The sequence below is a fragment of the Fulmarus glacialis genome, unplaced genomic scaffold (genome assembly GCF_000690835.1).
Source record: "Fulmarus glacialis isolate BGI_N327 unplaced genomic scaffold, ASM69083v1 scaffold8739, whole genome shotgun sequence".
In the NCBI taxonomy this organism is placed as follows: Eukaryota; Metazoa; Chordata; class Aves; order Procellariiformes; family Procellariidae; genus Fulmarus; species Fulmarus glacialis.
The window spans coordinates 1489-20121 of NW_009233853.1; the positions used below are offsets into that span (position 1 = coordinate 1489).

General features: G+C 37.3%; 1 protein-coding gene across 1 annotated transcript in view; it reads right to left on the reverse strand.

Moving 5' to 3' along the window:
* Positions 1–2030: 2030 nt before the first annotated feature.
* LOC104082355 (Kv channel-interacting protein 4-like) overlaps positions 2031–18633 on the reverse strand; it is a gene marked incomplete at its 3' end in the record, with an annotated part of 50681 nt that continues 34078 nt past the window's right edge. The window contains exons 4-8 of the mRNA XM_009585458.1: positions 16500–16558; positions 10639–10709; positions 3642–3749; positions 2427–2531; positions 2031–2093 (exon numbers count right to left, since the gene is read on the reverse strand). Of these exons, the coding sequence (XP_009583753.1) occupies positions 2031–2093; positions 2427–2531; positions 3642–3749; positions 10639–10709; positions 16500–16558 (406 nt within the window). The remainder of the gene's footprint in view (positions 2094–2426; positions 2532–3641; positions 3750–10638; positions 10710–16499; positions 16559–18633) is intronic.

The window sequence follows — 18633 nt, forward strand, 5'->3', positions numbered from 1 at the left end:
TTGTCCTTTGTGAAAAGTGTAATCGTGAAAAGGCTGAAGCCACATTAACTCCCAAATCAAATTTCCTGAAGGGCTTGGATTGAATCCTAACCCCAAATCTCATTTCTGAAACCAAATCTTGATATAAACATGAATTACACACTTTGCAGCTCAGAGGTCTTAATAGAAGAACCGGTTTTAGTAGGTAGACAAAAAATTAGGCTGTGAGATACTTTTTGTATCAAAAAACATTGCCACCTTTGAAGTTAAAAGCAAGTGAAGGTGAGGTAAGTGGCAAGATGAGAACAGTGTCTCTGTTGTGTAGCGGTTTAGAGAGCATCTCTCTTGCATGTATTCTGAATACTCAGAAGAGGTAAATAAATTTTCTAACAGAACTGAGAAACTGTGAATCACATTGGAAAAGGACAGCAGGCAATTCCTTACTGAAGGTACTAATTTTCTTTGTAAATGAATCACTCAGCCCATCACCATAATGGCTGTCATATCCAGATTAATCTTACATTTAATTTGCAGAACTCTGCAGACCTCAGCCAGGAAATAAATCTCATCTCTGTTTCTGATGATCACTCAGCTTTAGCAGAGCAAATGCCTTTCGTTCATATTGAACAAGGCTGACAAGCTAGAATGATGGTCAATGCAACAGAGCACTGCCGACAGATAAGACACTATTCAATACCCATTGCTAAGCATATACAGAACAGCCATAGTTTGAAGAGCTGTTGTCTTTCTTTCATCCCCCCAAATCAGTGGATTAAAATCAATCAGAGAATCACTTACTAGATAGCTGTGCTCATGAGAGCAATCCCAAAGAATAACTACGAATGCATATAAAAATTTACCAATTCTAGAGCATCTTTGCTATTTCCTGCTCAGCTTTCCCTATTGCAAATGGTGATAAATCTGTCACTCGCTAACTGCATTTATTTTGCTAGTCTTGTTCTCTCCTGTCTCTTGTCTACTACTCTCTTCTTGGTATAGGAGATAAGAAGCAATACACACAGGCTATATTGCTGGTCTGTGTCAGCTTCGTATTAATCAGAGTCAGCCTGGACAAGGCTAAGATATCAGCAGAACACTACTATGATTCCATATATTTCTCATTGTAACAAATAGTGTTGGTTTTATTTGCCATATCATTTTGCATAATGTAATCAAGCCTATCTTATCACTAAATCCAATGTGACACTTTACAGTACTTAACAACCTCTTATCATGCCAAAGACTTGTCATCATTATTTTGTACTATATCATGTTTCTTTTTCTTGCAATTTTTAACTGACAAATTAACAGCGGTTCCTTAAATTTCTGAAAATACAACTTATCTCTCCTCGAATCGTCTCCTAGTCTGAAAGCAAGCCTGTTTCTGAAAGGCAGAGGAGTGAAAACAGGCTGTATTATTCTCATTCCTGGCTCAAGAGGCAATGAGCTGCTTTGAGCCATTGAAGGAAATTAACAGCCACCTGGGTAGCGTAAACATTTGCAATTGATAATCACAATCGGTTCTCACTCCCTTGCCTTGAGAAAACTTGCCTGCTGTTAACTCCTGCCATCCAACACTTCGAAAGCTCCTTGCACTCTCCCTTTTTAAGGCCTCCAGCAAGTCATTACTCGCTGTTTGAGAAACACTTCTATAGATGATAAATTTTCAAGCAATATTATTATTATTGCTGTGACTATATGCCAATTGTAACAGGAATGTGTTCCCCAGCATGGGCAGAAGATAGAAATAAATATTTAGCTGAATGTGAAGAAACTTTTTGCTGTCAAGTACAAGCAAAATGCTGTTAGAGAGGGGATGCAGACACAATTGTCTAATAAGCAATGACAGCTTGTATATAACATCTCTACTACAGATTCAGGTCACAAATTTATTTACATTTTCAGTGTAATGGTATACATAAATACTCTGCCTTGGAAAAATACTGTCCCTGGCATTAGGATTACCATCACTGTCACTCCAGAAATCTGGGTAGCACTAGGATAGCATGAGCCAACAGATACAAGTTCAATACTTATCACTGGGTACTTACTTTCTGGCAGCTCTCGATGAATTCGTCTATGGTAACTACTCCATCTTTGTTTTTGTCCATTTTCTGTTCAGAAAGAATAAGAATGTATGTTTATCCTCCTGAAATCCTGTATAAAACGAGTCCTTTTTATTGTTCATTTCAGTTATGTGTCAGCCTAGGAACAACCAGGCCAAAATGCTGTGAAGATGTAGCAAGTGATACACTAGAATAGGCTTAAGGAGCTTATTGTTGACAAAGCAAGGTGTAATGAGTAGATCTGAGAAACTTGGGATGGAACCACAGAGAAGAAAAAGGATTACAAAATTGGTAGGATATGCAAAACTGTTACAACAATTAAAATCTTTCCATACCTACCAACACAGCAGTCTTTTTGGCTCCCTATGTTACCTGACCCACCTGGAAGAATGTTTCCACATGTTGTCTAGGTGCATCCTCCTTCAGAACAGGATAGGTGCATTTCCCCATCATATCATATATTGCTTTCATGATATCAAGCATTTCCTGAAGAGAAAAAATATGCCTGTGTAACGCAAGGTGCGTTGTAGACACTGCTTTGACTCAGAACAAATAAATGATTTTTAGGATTTACATTTTAGAGCAAAATTTTGAGATTGTGCCTGTTATTTTATGACTGAACAGCTTCAAGAAGTTCCTAGAAATTCTAGCATGTTAGTTCAGCTTTCATAGATAAACTCGTTAAATAGATGCAGATGTATGATTTCGATTTTAAATTATTTAGAATATGTGCAAGTTCATGGATTGTGGGAAGAATGTCCTGAGGTCTTGTGAATAAAACTAAACAGGAAAACAAGTTCTGTAAGAGCAAGTGAATGGTCAAAGTACAGCTTCTTACAACTGAGTTTTCATTAGAGAAAATAGAAACACCCATGCACACACCTGCACATATGCAAAGACTCCTCCTTTTATATCAAAAGCTTTGAATTTTGCTAATAGAGTGGCTTGTGAAAACGATAAGAATAATTATTTAAAAAGTCGTCTGCCAGTATGGTGAGAAATTATTCTACATATCTCCTTTTTATAATAATCACAAAGCGTTTTTCTACAAGTGTAAAATTATAAGTGCAATATATATATATTTACATAAAGACCCAATTTTGAAAAACCATGTATTTTTATGAAGGCACTCATTTGGTGCCACTGTAATTTAAGTATGTGTTTAAATCCTTGCAAAGAGAAAGATGTGGGAATCTTTTTATATAAATTCTGTTTCAAGTAAAAATTTTTAGAAGTGGATTTATAAAATGGGTAACAATTGTGGCCCACTTAATTAATTCTTTTTTGTCCAAATATCCTACTGAACTACTTTATTCTAGTGACTGTATGTGTCAATACACAGGCGTAAGTTGAAGCCAAACGTTTCTGTACGTGGAGAATTCTGACCTTTTACAATTTCTGCGATGATTTTCCCTTTTCAATTTTTATATATACCTTTAAAATGAGAAAATTATTTTTTAGCATGTCTAGTTTCATAATATGTTATATGTTTATTTTTAACATATCTAATTTGAGAATGAAGCCATTCTTCTTTGAAAGCAGGACTTACATATGCAACCTTTAGTTTCAGTGATTAGTGTAAAAAGTAGACCTTACCTCTTTAGTTATATATCCATCCTTATTTATATCATACAAATTGAAAGCCCAGTTCAGTTTCTCCTGTACCGTCCCTCGGAGTAGAATTGAGAGACCCATAACAAAATCCTAAATAGACAAAAGGTCTTGGTCAGTTTGGAATTGAGCAGTTTTTCACAAACACTCAGAAATCCAGAATAATGCATTCGTCAAAAGCACGGAAATCTAAAAAGATGTGTTGTTTCTTTCTTTTGCTTCATAGTAAGTGTTAAGGATTGCTGATTACTTAAATAATTAATAATCTAGGCCCTGTATGCCACACATAATTAATAAGTAAATTGAGTAATTTTCTATAACATAAGCCATAATTTTCTGTTAGTGGATTTAACCTCCGAAATGCCTTACATAAGCAGTTGCTGTTGAACTTAATACCAGGGAAAAGCAATCCCCATGGTTTAATGGTCTAAAAAAAATCTTAAGTGGGAGTTAGATTAATCTAAGCACAGAAGACCAATTTTGGGAGGACTATCTACTAAGGAACGTTAAATTCTTGTTAAATCTATACCGTGTTGGAAGTGGAATATGTGGTTCCCAGACCTCTTAGATCAATCTGCTGCAGTCAACATTTGAAACTTCATGTATGCTATAATACTTAAACCTTTTATTGGAAATATAATAGGGAATAGTATTTATTATGTGTCCATGTGCAACCTTAACGGTTTTGTGACCTGCCAGTGCTCTATTGCTGTAAAGCTATTCCACGGAAATAAATCAGAAGACTTTTGAGATTATATATATATAGTACTTGGTTATAGATTTTTGTTTCATAATTAATATTCTTTTGACAGCACAAACCTCATTTACATTTAGTGAGCATCTTCCAGACTGGAGAAAATATCAACTGGGATGTGTCATCACCTGTCTTCTGTATTTCTTAGCATGTTAACTTTTTTTTTAAACAATGGCTTTTTTTTCCTAACTGTCTCCTCCACCTTTTTGTATTTGAAAAGCTGGTAAACCCGTGTATCTGTGAAATCATTGCCATTATATGTTGAGCAGAATATGGCAGAGCTTATATTTAAATGTGCATTTCTACGTCATTGGCAAAGACATACAGGAAGTCTTAGAGTAACATTAAAGCAGAGACTATAAAATCTGAAAAATTTCTTATCAGCACCAGCAAAGTTTATGCATTTGCTTAAAACAGGAAAAATGGAAAAGACTGCACGGATGTTAGACATAAATTAAAAAGGTTTGATGTACCGCACAGCCAGGTATGTATACCCAATACAGTGGAGCATACACAGATATCACGGCCTCAGATGGTCTAGTAGGCACAGACAGCTGTTTTGACAGCTTCAGTCTTTTTAACAATTCAAGAGGTATGCTCTGGGTTTTCTTAGTCTGTCATAAATTTCTGTGTTATTGATATATGTGCCCTTTGGGGTAAATGGATACATGAATCTTGAGAGTTTTGCTCAACTTGTCTTGTCTACATCTCCATGACTAATTGAGGGTCACAGGGTTAAATCTCCAAACACCTCTTTAAGAGTGTACTATTAAGTATTAAAATGTTCAAGAAATTCAGAACAGATTTGATCACATTACAGCATTAGCAGTTAACCTTTTTAATTCAGTACCATTTCTTTACATCTCTTCTGCACTGTTTTACATTCTTGATACAGCTTTTCCTGAAGTCCTTTGCAAAGGTCTCCAATAACTTTATTTTCTTAAGAGTATTATATTTCAGAACTCTGAATTTATTTTTGATTTGGCACCAGCAACATTTTTGCATGTATTCTATCTAAACCATATCTATTTTTCTTTTCCTGATTATTTCTCTTTCTTCCTTTCTTTGATGCACTACCCATATGTTAGCTGGTTTCCTGGCATCATTTATATCCCCATTTGCAAGGCTGCCCTTCTATCATCGGTGTTAAAAATCATGCATCAAAAAAACTTGACTTTATGCTGTTTTGCATGGGACTGAATGTCCTTATAAAAGCTGAGACAACTCAAAACCTTCTAGATGTGTGCTCTAAACTTTGCAAGAGTGGGCCATCTCCTTCCGTATGGCATGAACATGTTTGGAAATCATACATAGGTCAGTTTGGGTGCATTGCCTTTGACTGAGTGTTGTCCTGTTGTGCAGGAATCTACCTCAGGAACAATAGAAAGGACTTATCATAGGAGGAAGTTGTGATGACTTGAATAAGTACCAGTTAGGATGGGATATATTTTCTACATATTTAGTTTCACGCAATTTAAGAATATAGCAAAAAAATTGTATAGAAATGAAAAATCTGATTCAATGGGCATAGGCTAAATCCACAGGGTATTTTGGGCTAGATCCTCAAAGAGGAAAAGGCTCTGCATGGTGGAAGGCGATGTGTGGGTCAGAAGCGTTGTAGCTATGCTAGCTGTTAAGATAGTAATCCAGTGGAGAGAGGGGGATTCTGCTTTTAGAGCCTATTTATTTTTGAAGCAAGATTCACAGTACTGCTTGGACACTTGCATCCCCTAAGGATGCCAACACTGTCTTCTGAAAGGGACAGTGCTGCTCAGCTGTGCACCTAAGGAGGGATGCACTGATCTAGGGTCACAAAGGAGCCTAAAGCTCTGGACTGAGACACAACTCTAGGTCAGGTCTCTCTTCAGTCTGTGACAGCAGAGTTAGAAGCACAGAAGTCTGTGCTTTGGTACTTGCCTTTACTCCTTTCCTCAGCTTCTTATTTCCAACTTTCTAGCTAAAAAAAAACCTGTGAAGACCTCAATTAAATGCCAAACTCTCCTGTGCCTAACTCTGATTCTGCAAGAAAGGGGAACGTCTCACTGAAGGGTTGCAAAATGGAGCATCCTTGCACCTCTATTGGAGATTCTGTTCGCTCAGTATCACAGCCTGCCCACATTTCAGTTCTGCACTAGAGCTGTATAAAGCCTCTGGTTGTGATCTGGGATTAACTCATATTTGTTTTTTTTTTTTTCCAGCAGTGATTAATTATCTCTTAGCAGGGTTGTTGATGACTTTCTGATTGCTTTATCCCTCAGTAAATCTTTGGGGAGAACTAGTTAATTAATAAATTAATTAACAAGCTTAATATGTGCTGTCTCAAATCCATAGGAAAGCTTAAAATTATTCCACCTGATCATGTGTTCCTTTATGTCTTGTTCAAGGCCAGAAGAAGTAGGTAGGCAGGCACCTAAATCCATTTTTTGATTTAGCCCTTAGGATTTTGGAAAGGAATCAAGTGATGAATGTTGGTCACAGAAGTGGTGGAGCCCTGGCACATGTAAACCAAAAGTCACCGAGGAGGTGCTGCTGTTAAGAGGAAACATATTTCTTTGTAGTTGCTTTACACCAGCTGGTATTAAACCGCTTATGAGATCACCACTGTCTGAGAAAAATTAGCTCATTTCCTACATGACATGAAAAAGGCTTTTTGTATTGAACACAGGGAATCACACTTGGATACATTCATTAAACTGCTACCCTCATATTACTGCCTTGGAGACAATGACTGTTTATCACTGTTATGATTAGTGAAATACCAAAGTTGTGTTTGATCTTAAGACATAAAATAAGACATAACAAGGTAGGTTAATTCCAGACTCTCCTATGGAACTCAGCTAACATGCTTGTTAATTAATTATTTAGTGCAAAATTCTCAGGTAACAACTGAGGAACAAAGCAATCAGAAAATGACCAACAACTTTGCTAAGAATTGTTAATCATTTTTTTGAGGAACAAGTACAAATTTGTTTTTGATTAAAAATTACAAAAAGCTTTAAACATCTCCATTGCATTTGGGCACAGCTTTGTACTTTAAGGCACTGAGAATTGGTGGGATTACTGAGTGACTTTCCTCTCATCAAGATCACATTTAGAATAGCCTTAATATTCATCTACAACGAACTAAGGATACTGATTTGGATATTTGCATGTGGGTGCAATGTGCTTTACCTTTGACTATATGTCTGAAATTAATTAGCCTCAATTTTCCTGACTCTGTAAATAACCTTGAGGTTCAGATCTTCATTTTGGTTCAGTTACAGTATTCACGCAGCAAGTGGAAACCTTGCTTTCACATCTGTCTCTGATGGAAAAAAGAACTTCAGTTCACTAATATGCCAAAAGAGCCCTTCAATAGCTGGGTCACTAGGTTTTCTGAAACTCTGTTTGTCCCTCATGTTAAAGCAAAACTAGTTGGCATAACTAATGAAAAAAGTTAGTCGCAAAACTGATACAATCATGGGATAAGGAGAGATAGGTTGGAACAGCTAGTTTGTTTCCATGAGTTTGTTTTTATGCTGCGTAAAATGCTTCAGTTGGAGAGCCTGACTCTTATCAGAGAGTATACAGATCTAGGTATGACAAAACCCTAAGGACATAGCAACCTGATCAAGCAATCTCATCCAATGAAGGTGTGTGTTTAAGTTGTGCCAAAGTCTAACACTTCATTGTTGATGGTTGAAAATTTGAGGAAAAAAGAGCAAAAAACTAGAACAAATTCTCTCTTCTTCCCCTCAACTCCAGCTACCACTGCTTCATTACAAAAAGGAGAGTGCAACACTCAAAAAATATCATTCTTACCTACATTCTTTCAGTACCATTTCAGATTTTCATATCCTTTTTACATAGAATCATAGAATTGTTAAGGTTGGAAAAGACCTCTAAGATCATCGAGTCCAACCGTCAACCCAACACCACCATGCCCGCTAAACCATGTCCCTAAGCGCCTCATCTACACGTCTTTTAAATACTCCCAGGGTTGGTGACTCAACCACTTCCCTGGGCAGCCTGTTCCAACGCCTGACCACTCTTTCAGTAAAGAATTTTTTTTTTCCTAGTGTCCAATCTAAACCTCCCTTGGTGCAACTTGAGGCCATTTCCTCTCGTCCTATCGCTTGTTACTTGGGAGAAGAGACCAACCCCCACCTCGCTACAACCTCCTTTCGGGTAGTTGTAGAGCGCGATGAGGTCTCCCCTCAGCCTCCTCTTCTCCAGGCTAAACAGCCCCAGTTCCCTCAGCCGCTCCTCATAAGACTTGTTCTCCTCACCCTTCACCAGCTTCGTGAAGAGAGCCAAAAAGTGTTTTTCGTTATAGATCATTATATTAAATTGTATTTACTCCTACGCTTTGATGTAGAAAGTAAACTGGGATGAATGATTATTTATTTTCCAAATTTTTAAATCACCCCCTTTTTCTCCATCTTTTGTGCTGGTTTTTTGCTAATGGAAATTAGAAAGCTAGAGTACGGGTTGGTATAGAAAGAATATGGCATAGTTACATGTAGGATAAAAAGGAGCAGGAAAAAAATGGCATTATTATATTTTCCACATTTCACAATATCTACTTTCACATTTCGCAGCAACTTTAACATGATTAGAAAAAACCTAAGCATTTTTAACATAAGGAGGATGCTTTTAGAATGACTGTCATACAGTTTGTAAGCATAATGCTGCTACATGGTGCAAGGACACAGAAGTAAGAGTCTTTAGACAGCAGTGGAATTATGCTGGATTCACAATTAGTGCAAGTAATATCAAAGTGGGGATCGCTCTGTCTGAGTCGATATTGAACAAAAGTAAGCTGGAAATGTCTGTTCTGGCATGAAAAAACCACTGCTTCTTTTATTTTCCTGATTTATTTTATTCCAAAGCCTTTTTTTGTACACAGATCTGCACTTTGAGATATTCAAATCCCTTCAAAGGGCTTCATATCTACTGCATTTCTTAAGGCTTTCTGTATGAGATACAGATGTCAACAAATTGTCCAGGAAAGTTAAAAAACCTTATTTTGTTCTCATTATTCTTAATGATTACAGCAGAAATACTTCTCAAATACTGATGCTAAAAGTGTTTTCTCTCATTGCCTCTGCTGTTGCTGATTTGACTAGAAGGATTCCTTGTAGAATTAGCCTACGTACGGAAGATGTGAATAAAACCTCCGTTCCTGCTTCTAGTTTCGTATGGAGCCTATTGATTTCAGCTACCCAGACAAAAGTAGATGGGGTTCATGGTTTTTTTAAATAAATGGAAATAATCCCCCAGAAAATGATCTGGTTATAGTCCCAGTTGAGGTATAGATTTCTGATCGCAGTGCACCTGCTTGGCGAGGCTTCTCCTTCCATATTACATCAATAATAAAGCAATGAAAATGCTTTCAAAAAATTTCTGTCAGACCTCACAACATCATTCACTCAAGTAAATCATAAAAACAGGTATAGGACATTTAAACAAATTTAAAGTGGGTGTATTTATCACAATCCAATCTCAAGGTTTAAGGATAACATTCATCCATTATAAACAAAGTAAAACAAAGCAAAACATGACAAAGCAAACATATCCTTTTGCAGATGAACTGAGGGGTTTTTTTAAATCTATAGCTTAAAATAATGGCTCCTTCACAGTTTTTTGTACACCCTGTTTTCACCTAAACTATTGCAGTGAGTTGCCCTTTTTACTATGTTATTGCATTGATGATATCAGCCTTTGCAGGCGATGACATTGGCCTTAGCAGGGAAAGGCAGAATTTTGAAAACAGATTGGGCAGTTAAATGGAGGAAGGATGAAGTTCAAACTCTTGTGCTTTTAAATACATTTGCTTTAAAGCCTTTTTTTTGTAGAGCCTTCTCCTGAAAACTAATAGAGTGTGCGAGCAATCCTATTTTGGCTGAGTCATCCCCATAACATTAGTTGTAGCTCAGAGTCCTTCTCACCTTGCAGACACAGGGAGGAAGATAAAGATTATTTTATGTATAAATTGGGTTACCCTTTAAATGAACAGATTTATAAAAACATTACATAGCAGCACAGTCTGAGTTACCATTTTCAGATATACAATTTTAAAATAATAATAATGACTTTTGTTAATACGTTGGAAAAACATGGAACTTGAGTCATATAAGCTAAGTTTTTCATAATGTGAGCCATATAACAAAAGTCTCCAAACTGGACTTAATTACAAGGAATGGCAAAATATTCAATTGCAGAGAAAGAAGTAACAGTATCACTTACCTCAAAACTTACAGATCCATTGTGATCGGTGTCAAATGCATTAAACAGAAAATGTGCGTAAGTTGTGGAATCTACAATTTAAAACAATAAAAATAATTTATAGTAAGCACATCTTAATTTAATTTCATTCCATGAAAAAATTTGATACCAAAATATATTTTGATACCAAAATTTGATAGCAAGACTAAATTTTCAATTCAGTTTAAACTTCTTTTTTGGCAGGGGAGAATGATAAATTTTAAGTGCAAGTATGTGGGTAGCTACACTGTTACAAACAGAAAATCTAAAATTCTAGTCTAGAATGTCTTTATTCATTTTCATTCCCATTTCTACTAACCACTGATACGTGAATGAATAGCAAAGAAGTCATGTTATTGTACACTGAAACAACCTGTGTTAATGGGAACGCAACTTTATCAGTTAAATGACCGTGACAGGGGATCTATCTCATATGTTCAAGAAGAAAGATGTGTTCATTTCTTCACTTTAAATGAGGGAAGCAGACACTGCCATCTGTGCATCTGGCGTATCGTTTTTACTCTGAAGACAGGTCTGTTACCCAGGTTGAAGACGATCTTGTCAGAAAGCTGCTGGTGCGCTCGGGTCCTATGCTCACCCACAGGTGAGAGAAAATCCTGTCCAGAGAAGCAGATTCTTAAAGCTGGTTTGCTGCTTAGTTCCCATGAGCATCATATGAGAGCTAGGTGCTTAAAAACCTTGGAAAAACTGGCTGTGACTAACTGAAGTGGTCAATAAGACTCTGAAAGATGACCTTAAACAAGGGATCCCTTCACTAATTATTTGTATACTTTTCAAACCTACTGACTAGTGCATATTGACTCATTTTAGAAACAGAAGACAGCATGAATATAAATCTGTCAAGCCTCTAAGTTTTTGTAAAGATCCATCTTTCCATTTCCACTGAATGCCTTCTGAGAGGCACAACCTGCTCTAGGAGTAATATCTTGCAAAGAGAAATCTTCTCCAGAGACTGCCCTGTTGCTGTGAGGTACAAGCTGCTGGGGTTGTGGGAAGTCAACATTCCTCAGTGTCTTTTCCCTACCCCAAAACCATGCAAATTAATGTAGGCTGAGGTATTGTTTACTTTTAATACTTATTTCTTTGCTCTTTCTACTTCATGTATTTACATTAATTTTAGGTTAATTAATATTAACCTCACAAACTTTTAGTAAATCTGCTTCCCCCTTGCAGGGCAAACCCCCCCTATCATGGAAAAACCTCATCAGTGCTGAGATGCTTTTTTCTGATTTCTTGGCACTAGACCACTTTGCCATTCGTATTAATCCTGAACACCTTTATTTGTCACAACCCAAAATATTGTTTTGAATTAAACCGAGTGATAGTCTTGGGTCATTCACCTGAAATGCCACCTTGACCCTGAGGAACCAAATATACCAAAACTCAAAAATTTGTACTTCACAGATTCAGACCTGATATTAGTAAGTAAAGTCTCTGGTCTTACTTCAGTATGTTAATTTCATATGATGTGAAATAATTGTAACAAGAAAAAACTCTGCAACCTTTAAATCTTATGTCCGTTAATGCATTTTCAGAGAATTAAAAAAAAAAAAAAAACGCTATTGAGACATTCATTCATTCATCCATGTATCCAGTCATCAGTGTAATTGTTTAAGCATGGCCTAGCAGACAAATTCCCACTTTAACTGAAAACTGTAAATTTGTTGCCTTCAGTTTATATTTAGGATTTTAATAGTCATATTTTCTATAATCTACTGAGACTTCTGTTGTGCAACAGACTATACTATGCAAACCACCTTCAGGGAAAAAACATATTATAGAGGTATAATTACTGTAAACTGAATTTTAAATAGCTTCCCCTTCTCTTGGCATTCATTTCTTAAAGACATGTAAAATATTCCTAATTATTTTCTGTAGATTTACAGAAAACTCAAAGGTTAACACAGAGGTTTTTTATTGTTTGTTGCCCATACATGACAAAATATACTACTCTTTTTGTATGATGGTATAGGAAAAAAAAATCTCCAGTTGAAAAATCTTTTCTTTCTAGTAACCCCTTCTGAAAAAAATAAAAATTCAGGGGTCTTTTCCAGAGTTGTTTGTTCAGGCAATTCTGGTCAGAAATTTTGCCTTCAAAAACACTGCAGGATGACGTACGCTAGTCTTTTAATTAGACCTACTTAATGTGATTCCCCCTGCCCCCGCCCCCCCCAAATCTTGAACATTAATCATGTTAGACAAAAGCTTAAATTTTTAAATAAAATATGTTTTCTTTTCAGGGATCTGGTATCATAACTAATAGGCTAAATTGATGTTTTGACAGGTTGAGACAGGAACAGATATTAAATCAGAATACCTTTGAGATACACCATTAAAGCCTTTTAAACATCAGAGACAAGAAATGGTAGTCATTATACATCCAAGAGTATGCCTTATGAAACCATGAATATAATCTGTTCTGTTCATAACTGAGGAGGAGTGTAATAATTATTCAGTGTCTGGATTCTTATCTACAACCTCTCCAGCTGAAGAACAAATCCCAAGTTATATTTCAGGCAATCCATTGCATGAATGCTGGGGGCCTATTCATTCACGTGTATTTCTAAAAAGAAGTTACTGGAGTGCCTTTCTCGCATGAAAGCTTTTTACAAAGCTACTTCTGCCTTTTAAAATACATCAATTTTACTGCAGTTCTGTGTCATCTCCTTTGTTACTCTTACTGTGGCTCCCTTATCCTCTTTCTACTCCGCCTGTCCCTTATCCTGGATGGGCTTGAAAGTTGCTTGGTGAAGTGACTTGCTGGATAACATTGGAAAATGACTTTTTGGTGATTGCTTGGTCACCCTGAAGCTTAAAATCTTACACAACATCATTCTGTTTGCTCAGATATGAATTGTCATCACGATACATCATGCTTTATCTGGTTTTGCATTACATAGACCATTGGGGCACAGATCTACATGTACGACACGTTTTAATTTGGGGACAACTTTCAAAAATTTTTTTTTCCCCTTTAATATTCAGACATACATAAAAACAATCTTTTAAGCGCAACTGAAATTTAAAGGCCTCAGCTGCACACATTATTTTGGCAATACATTCAAAAATTTAAGTCTCCAGTCTAGCTGCTTAACTAGACACTTAAATACGATGATCTCACCCTGTGGTTATCATGCAGGGATATGCAAACACAGGCAATTAATTGGGCTTTGAAGATACCTTGGCTAATGTGAGGAACAAAAAATAGACTTTGGCTCCATACCTCTCAGAAAATGGGAAAAGTCAACACAGGCACCTACGAAACAGCACAAAACCTACACAAAACTGTTCAAGTCTCAGTGGGCCCACAGAAATTAAAGGATTACTGATGTGAGCTGTTACTCTTTCAAGGAGATTCAGCTCTTCTGCTGTTTCCACTGAATATTTTTCTTGAAATTTTGAGGAAAACTACATAAGGCTTTCACATTTGTTTGTGCTGTTTTTATGTACTGCTAAGGCTGCACACTGTTGCATGGAGGCCATGGAGGATGGGGAGAGGAAGGGGACAGTTTCTGATGGCCACTTCTCAGTGCTCTTTGCTGAGATCTCTGAAATGCCTTTATTGAGAAAGTTTAAAATCCTGTTACTAGTACACAACAACAGCTGTTACTGATCAGTGAATTATCTGGATTCGATAATTTTCTACCCTGCTAAAAATCTAACTTTTTACTGTATTTCACTAAAGTTAAAAGAAGCAAGAAAAAAAACCTTTTTTTTTTTTTTTCTCTTCAGAAAAATGTATCATCTCCCTTGTTGCAGATAGAGTAAAGGCATTGTTGAAATTGCAGTGAACAGTGTAAGCGTGTGCCCCTGTAATGCAGTATTGCCATTGCTACTAAGAAGCCACAAGTTTGATAGGGAGCTTGCCCCAGGGCGGAGGCTTGTCAGCTTGCAGCTTTGTTTCCCGTGGTTTAGCTGTGACAGCAGTCTCTGGAATTGATCAGGTTTCTAAGGCTGATTGGTTTTACTCTTGTGGTGCAGCTATAGCTTTATACGGGTAGCAGAAACAAGCAGTTATTCTGTGTAGAAATAGATCTTTATGACTCTAACATAACGATGCAGCGGAGAGAAGAACTTTTTGCCTTGTATGCTAACAGAGGCCTTGAGCAGCAGAGAGATGGGATGCAGCGCAGAGGAGAGCGTGTGTGGGATGAGAGGGGACGGGGCACAGGCTGGCACTGGAGACCCCTCAGCTATAAACAACTCACCCGTGGTCAGTTAAAGAAATGCAGGTGTGGAGCTGAACAAAAATGCTTTTAGGGATAGCAAAGAACAAAGAGATAGTATCTAACACATGTAAAAGGTACCACCTATAATAAATTTGGATGTAATGTGGAGCTGCAAACCAATGGAGAAAAAGAAAGGTGTCAAATGTGTTAGCAAACATGTAGAAGTGACCCCAGGTGAATCCTAGAGCGAGGAAGAAGAAAGCACCAACATGAACATCCTTCCTCCCGGGGAAGGACTCCAGATGCTGACAGTCCACTGCAGTCCCCACCTCCTCGCCCAAATGATGCCACTGCCCTAAAGGCCCAGAGAAGCAGCAGAAGGGTGAGCATTAACACCAGGAAAAGGGGTGGAAGCTAAGAATTGAGTATATATCAATTTTAACTACATTAATATTATTTCCTTTCTGTAACAATTAGGTCTGGACTAATAAAGATTAGGCTTTTAAGATTACATTTATTCTAACAATACATTTTAGCTTTACTTGTATAAAAGGTGTGCTTTCTCTTTGCCCATAAACAATTTTGAGTGTAACAATAGGAAATACCATTTTTAAATTATTATTATTTTAAGTGTAATAAAGGTGTAATAAATCTCATGCAGAGAATTATTTTCACTAGCCAGGGTAACTAAAAAATATAGTATCTGAAACTGTAATTGTTAGCCTGGTTTAAAAGCTTAGATACAGACATAATCAGTAGGCAGGTCAACTCTTTTAGCCTTTTGTTCTTCCCTATTGAGTCTGCCTACGTTTAAGGATTTCAGTGATGGTAATCCACACTGAATGCTGCTCTTTACCTTCTAGGTCTTTATTCAAAATAAAACTAATTGGGAGGCGTTTTGTTCCTACCAATTAAGTGTATTTTTTTTAAAATACAAGTGAAAAGAAAGAGCTATGAGCAGTCCCAGGGAAACATGCAAATCTCAAGAGCTGTGGGAGAAGATGAAGATTGAAGAGCTGTAGGAGAATATGGAGAAGGAGGATTGAATAGTAAAAGCAAGAGGAAGAAAAGAGAGGAAAACAATTCAAATTAAAAGAAAATCCAAGGTTCAAGGCAAAAATCTGTAATACATTTTTGTGTTACCTTCACTGCACTAAAAGATAATGAAGATAAAGAAATTAATGAAAGCCCTGGAAATTAATTAATTGAAGGTTAGCAAAAAAAGCCCTCATTTAAGCAGAGAAACCCCATAGAAGTCAAGGCGGTTCTGCCATCGATATTAGAGCGTACCGGTAGTGCCTCCTACAGTTTTTATTCCTACTGTGAAAGGCTTTATGGAATAAAAGAGAATTGGGAAGACTGTGTAGAAAGTTTAAAAAGAAATAACCTACTCAGAGAAACCTTCAAAGGTACCCAAACACAGGTCGTAACTTCATAATAGAAGACTGACTTCTTGTATATATCATTGCATTTCATTCAGAAATATATACTTTAAAATGTGTCTAGCCATCAAGGAAGTACCCCTTGAGTTCAGACAGAGCTTGAGACAACAAACTTGTTCATTTGAACAACTGGCTTTTTTGTCAGACTTAGGAACTAACGAACATAACTCTGTGTATACTGTAGTACTAATTACATCTGCCAAGTACTCACCTCCCTGTGGAAAGAACTGAGAGTAAATCTCTTTGAAGGTTTCTTCATTGACAACACCACTGGGAAAGAAAGACAAGAAATGAATAGTGTCCAAACTGGTTGAGTCAAATCATGTGTTCATGAGACTGTACAGAACATGTACGTGACTCTGAGAGTTTAACATGCTGCAAGAGTCTGATTTTGCACTTTCAACCAAATATTAATGCATTAAATGTGCGTCACTTTGAAGGATCTTCCTGAAGAGTTCCCATGAGACCAAGATTTCTTCTGTGCCATGTATCTCAACCTCAGTCTTGAGACCTGAGTGACAGATGTGAGCAGCAACTGCTCTGCTACAGTGCGTGGAGCCATCGGTGTTGCTGTGGGCCGTGGCTGGTCGCTGCCGCAGCCGCAAGCAGCACTTGCGCGGCATAGAAACCAAGTAGGAATGTAGTGCATTTACAGTTAGGTATTACTGATACAACATGCAGCCATATTCTACCTGAAGAGTTATATTCAATGAATTCAAAAGAGCCTGTCAAAAAAGATCTTATTCAAACCTTGCGTATCCTTCTGCCTCTTTACATCTTGTTCATACACTGAAATATGTAAGAAAGAATAAGCAGAAAGTGTCAGAGCAGAGCGATTGCAGAGATAATGAAAGGAAGTGAAGAAGAAAAAAGAGGATTAGAGCACCGACTTTACAAAAATGACTTATGTAAAAAGGACGGAAAAGCAGAAGGAACTCTGTATTGTTTACTAAGTCTTGCATAAAAATCAAAGACCAGACAGCTGACTTCTAGTCCTGAATTTGCCAGACTGAGCAGATGACTTTGGGCAACACACTTAGTTCCTTTTTGCCTTAATTCCTTCTTTAACACAGAGAGTGAAAAAAGGCTGGCAAGCTCTTTAAGAGGAAAGTATTTCTAGAAACAAAGGTAAGTAAGAAAAGACAAATTAAGTGTTAAGGTTCGTATATTTATTTTTGTCCATTGCTATGCTATTTGGACTGATGGCTCAAACTTATGCGCTCCTAGTCCTAAACTGGGGAAAGGAAATAGCTTTAAATGAAGATAAAGAACAGTATAACATCTTTTACCAGTGTAATAACAGCTTTTCTTGTGAGAGGAAATGATATTTCTATTAGATCAAATAAGGAACACTGAGATATTCATAGTTCTAATAGATTCTGCTAAGAAACAAATAGTATAATCTTGCTAATTGAGTGATGAGTGCACCACCTGAAAAACGCATGTCAGATCTGTAGACCTAGGATTATTTTGATTTATGTCACTTATCCTCAGCCAAAATCAGCTCTTCACCATAACTAAGCATGTGGAAACACATAGTAAGAAACAATTGTGTTTGATCAGAACAGACAGACAAAAAGCGGTCACAGAGACAGAAGTATGAAATTATTTGTTCCTGGTCATGGAGGCTGTCGGTGATGGAGGCAGAATTAGAGCACAGATCTTGGTAAGACCAGATATATACTGACTGCTGGGCCACACTGCCTTTCAAACCAAAGCCTTTGGGGAATGGGAGGGGACAGTAAAATGCACCTAGCATCTCTACCCTTCGTCAGGTAAGGAGTGGTATTGAGGTTAATTGAGGCGGCATCTCCCTGCCTGTCATGTATTTGGGTGTGAGGGCATTCTAAAACATCTTTCTCTGCTTTACCAGCTTCCCAAAAAGACTGTAGTCAGATGGTCTAGCGTCTCTGTGGTCCCTGACAGGTTTACTACACTGCTTGTCTTTTTATGTGAAGCCTTTGGGAGTGTGGTGGTGCATTCCTCCCCCCTTCTTTTCCTCTGGGCTACGATACGATCTCAGAACCTTCTGTTAAGCTTTAGCCATTGTGTATGAGTTGGGCGGTTAAGCGTCCCTTGGCCATACCAAGCGCTCTTGCATGGCTAAGGTGGGTAACAACACTGACCGTACCAGGGACACTAGCTACATGATCAAGGTAGGGAACAGAAACAAGAGATAATTCGTCATCTCTGACAACTCTGAAGCTTCCCCTACCTGGATCATAGCTCAAGTGGAACAATACCATTGTTACCATGAAACAATATCATAATTACCACCCTGGACAACCTCGGATAGTAGCCAAAATGGAAATTTACTGATGACTAAAGCCAATCATCTTGCAAAC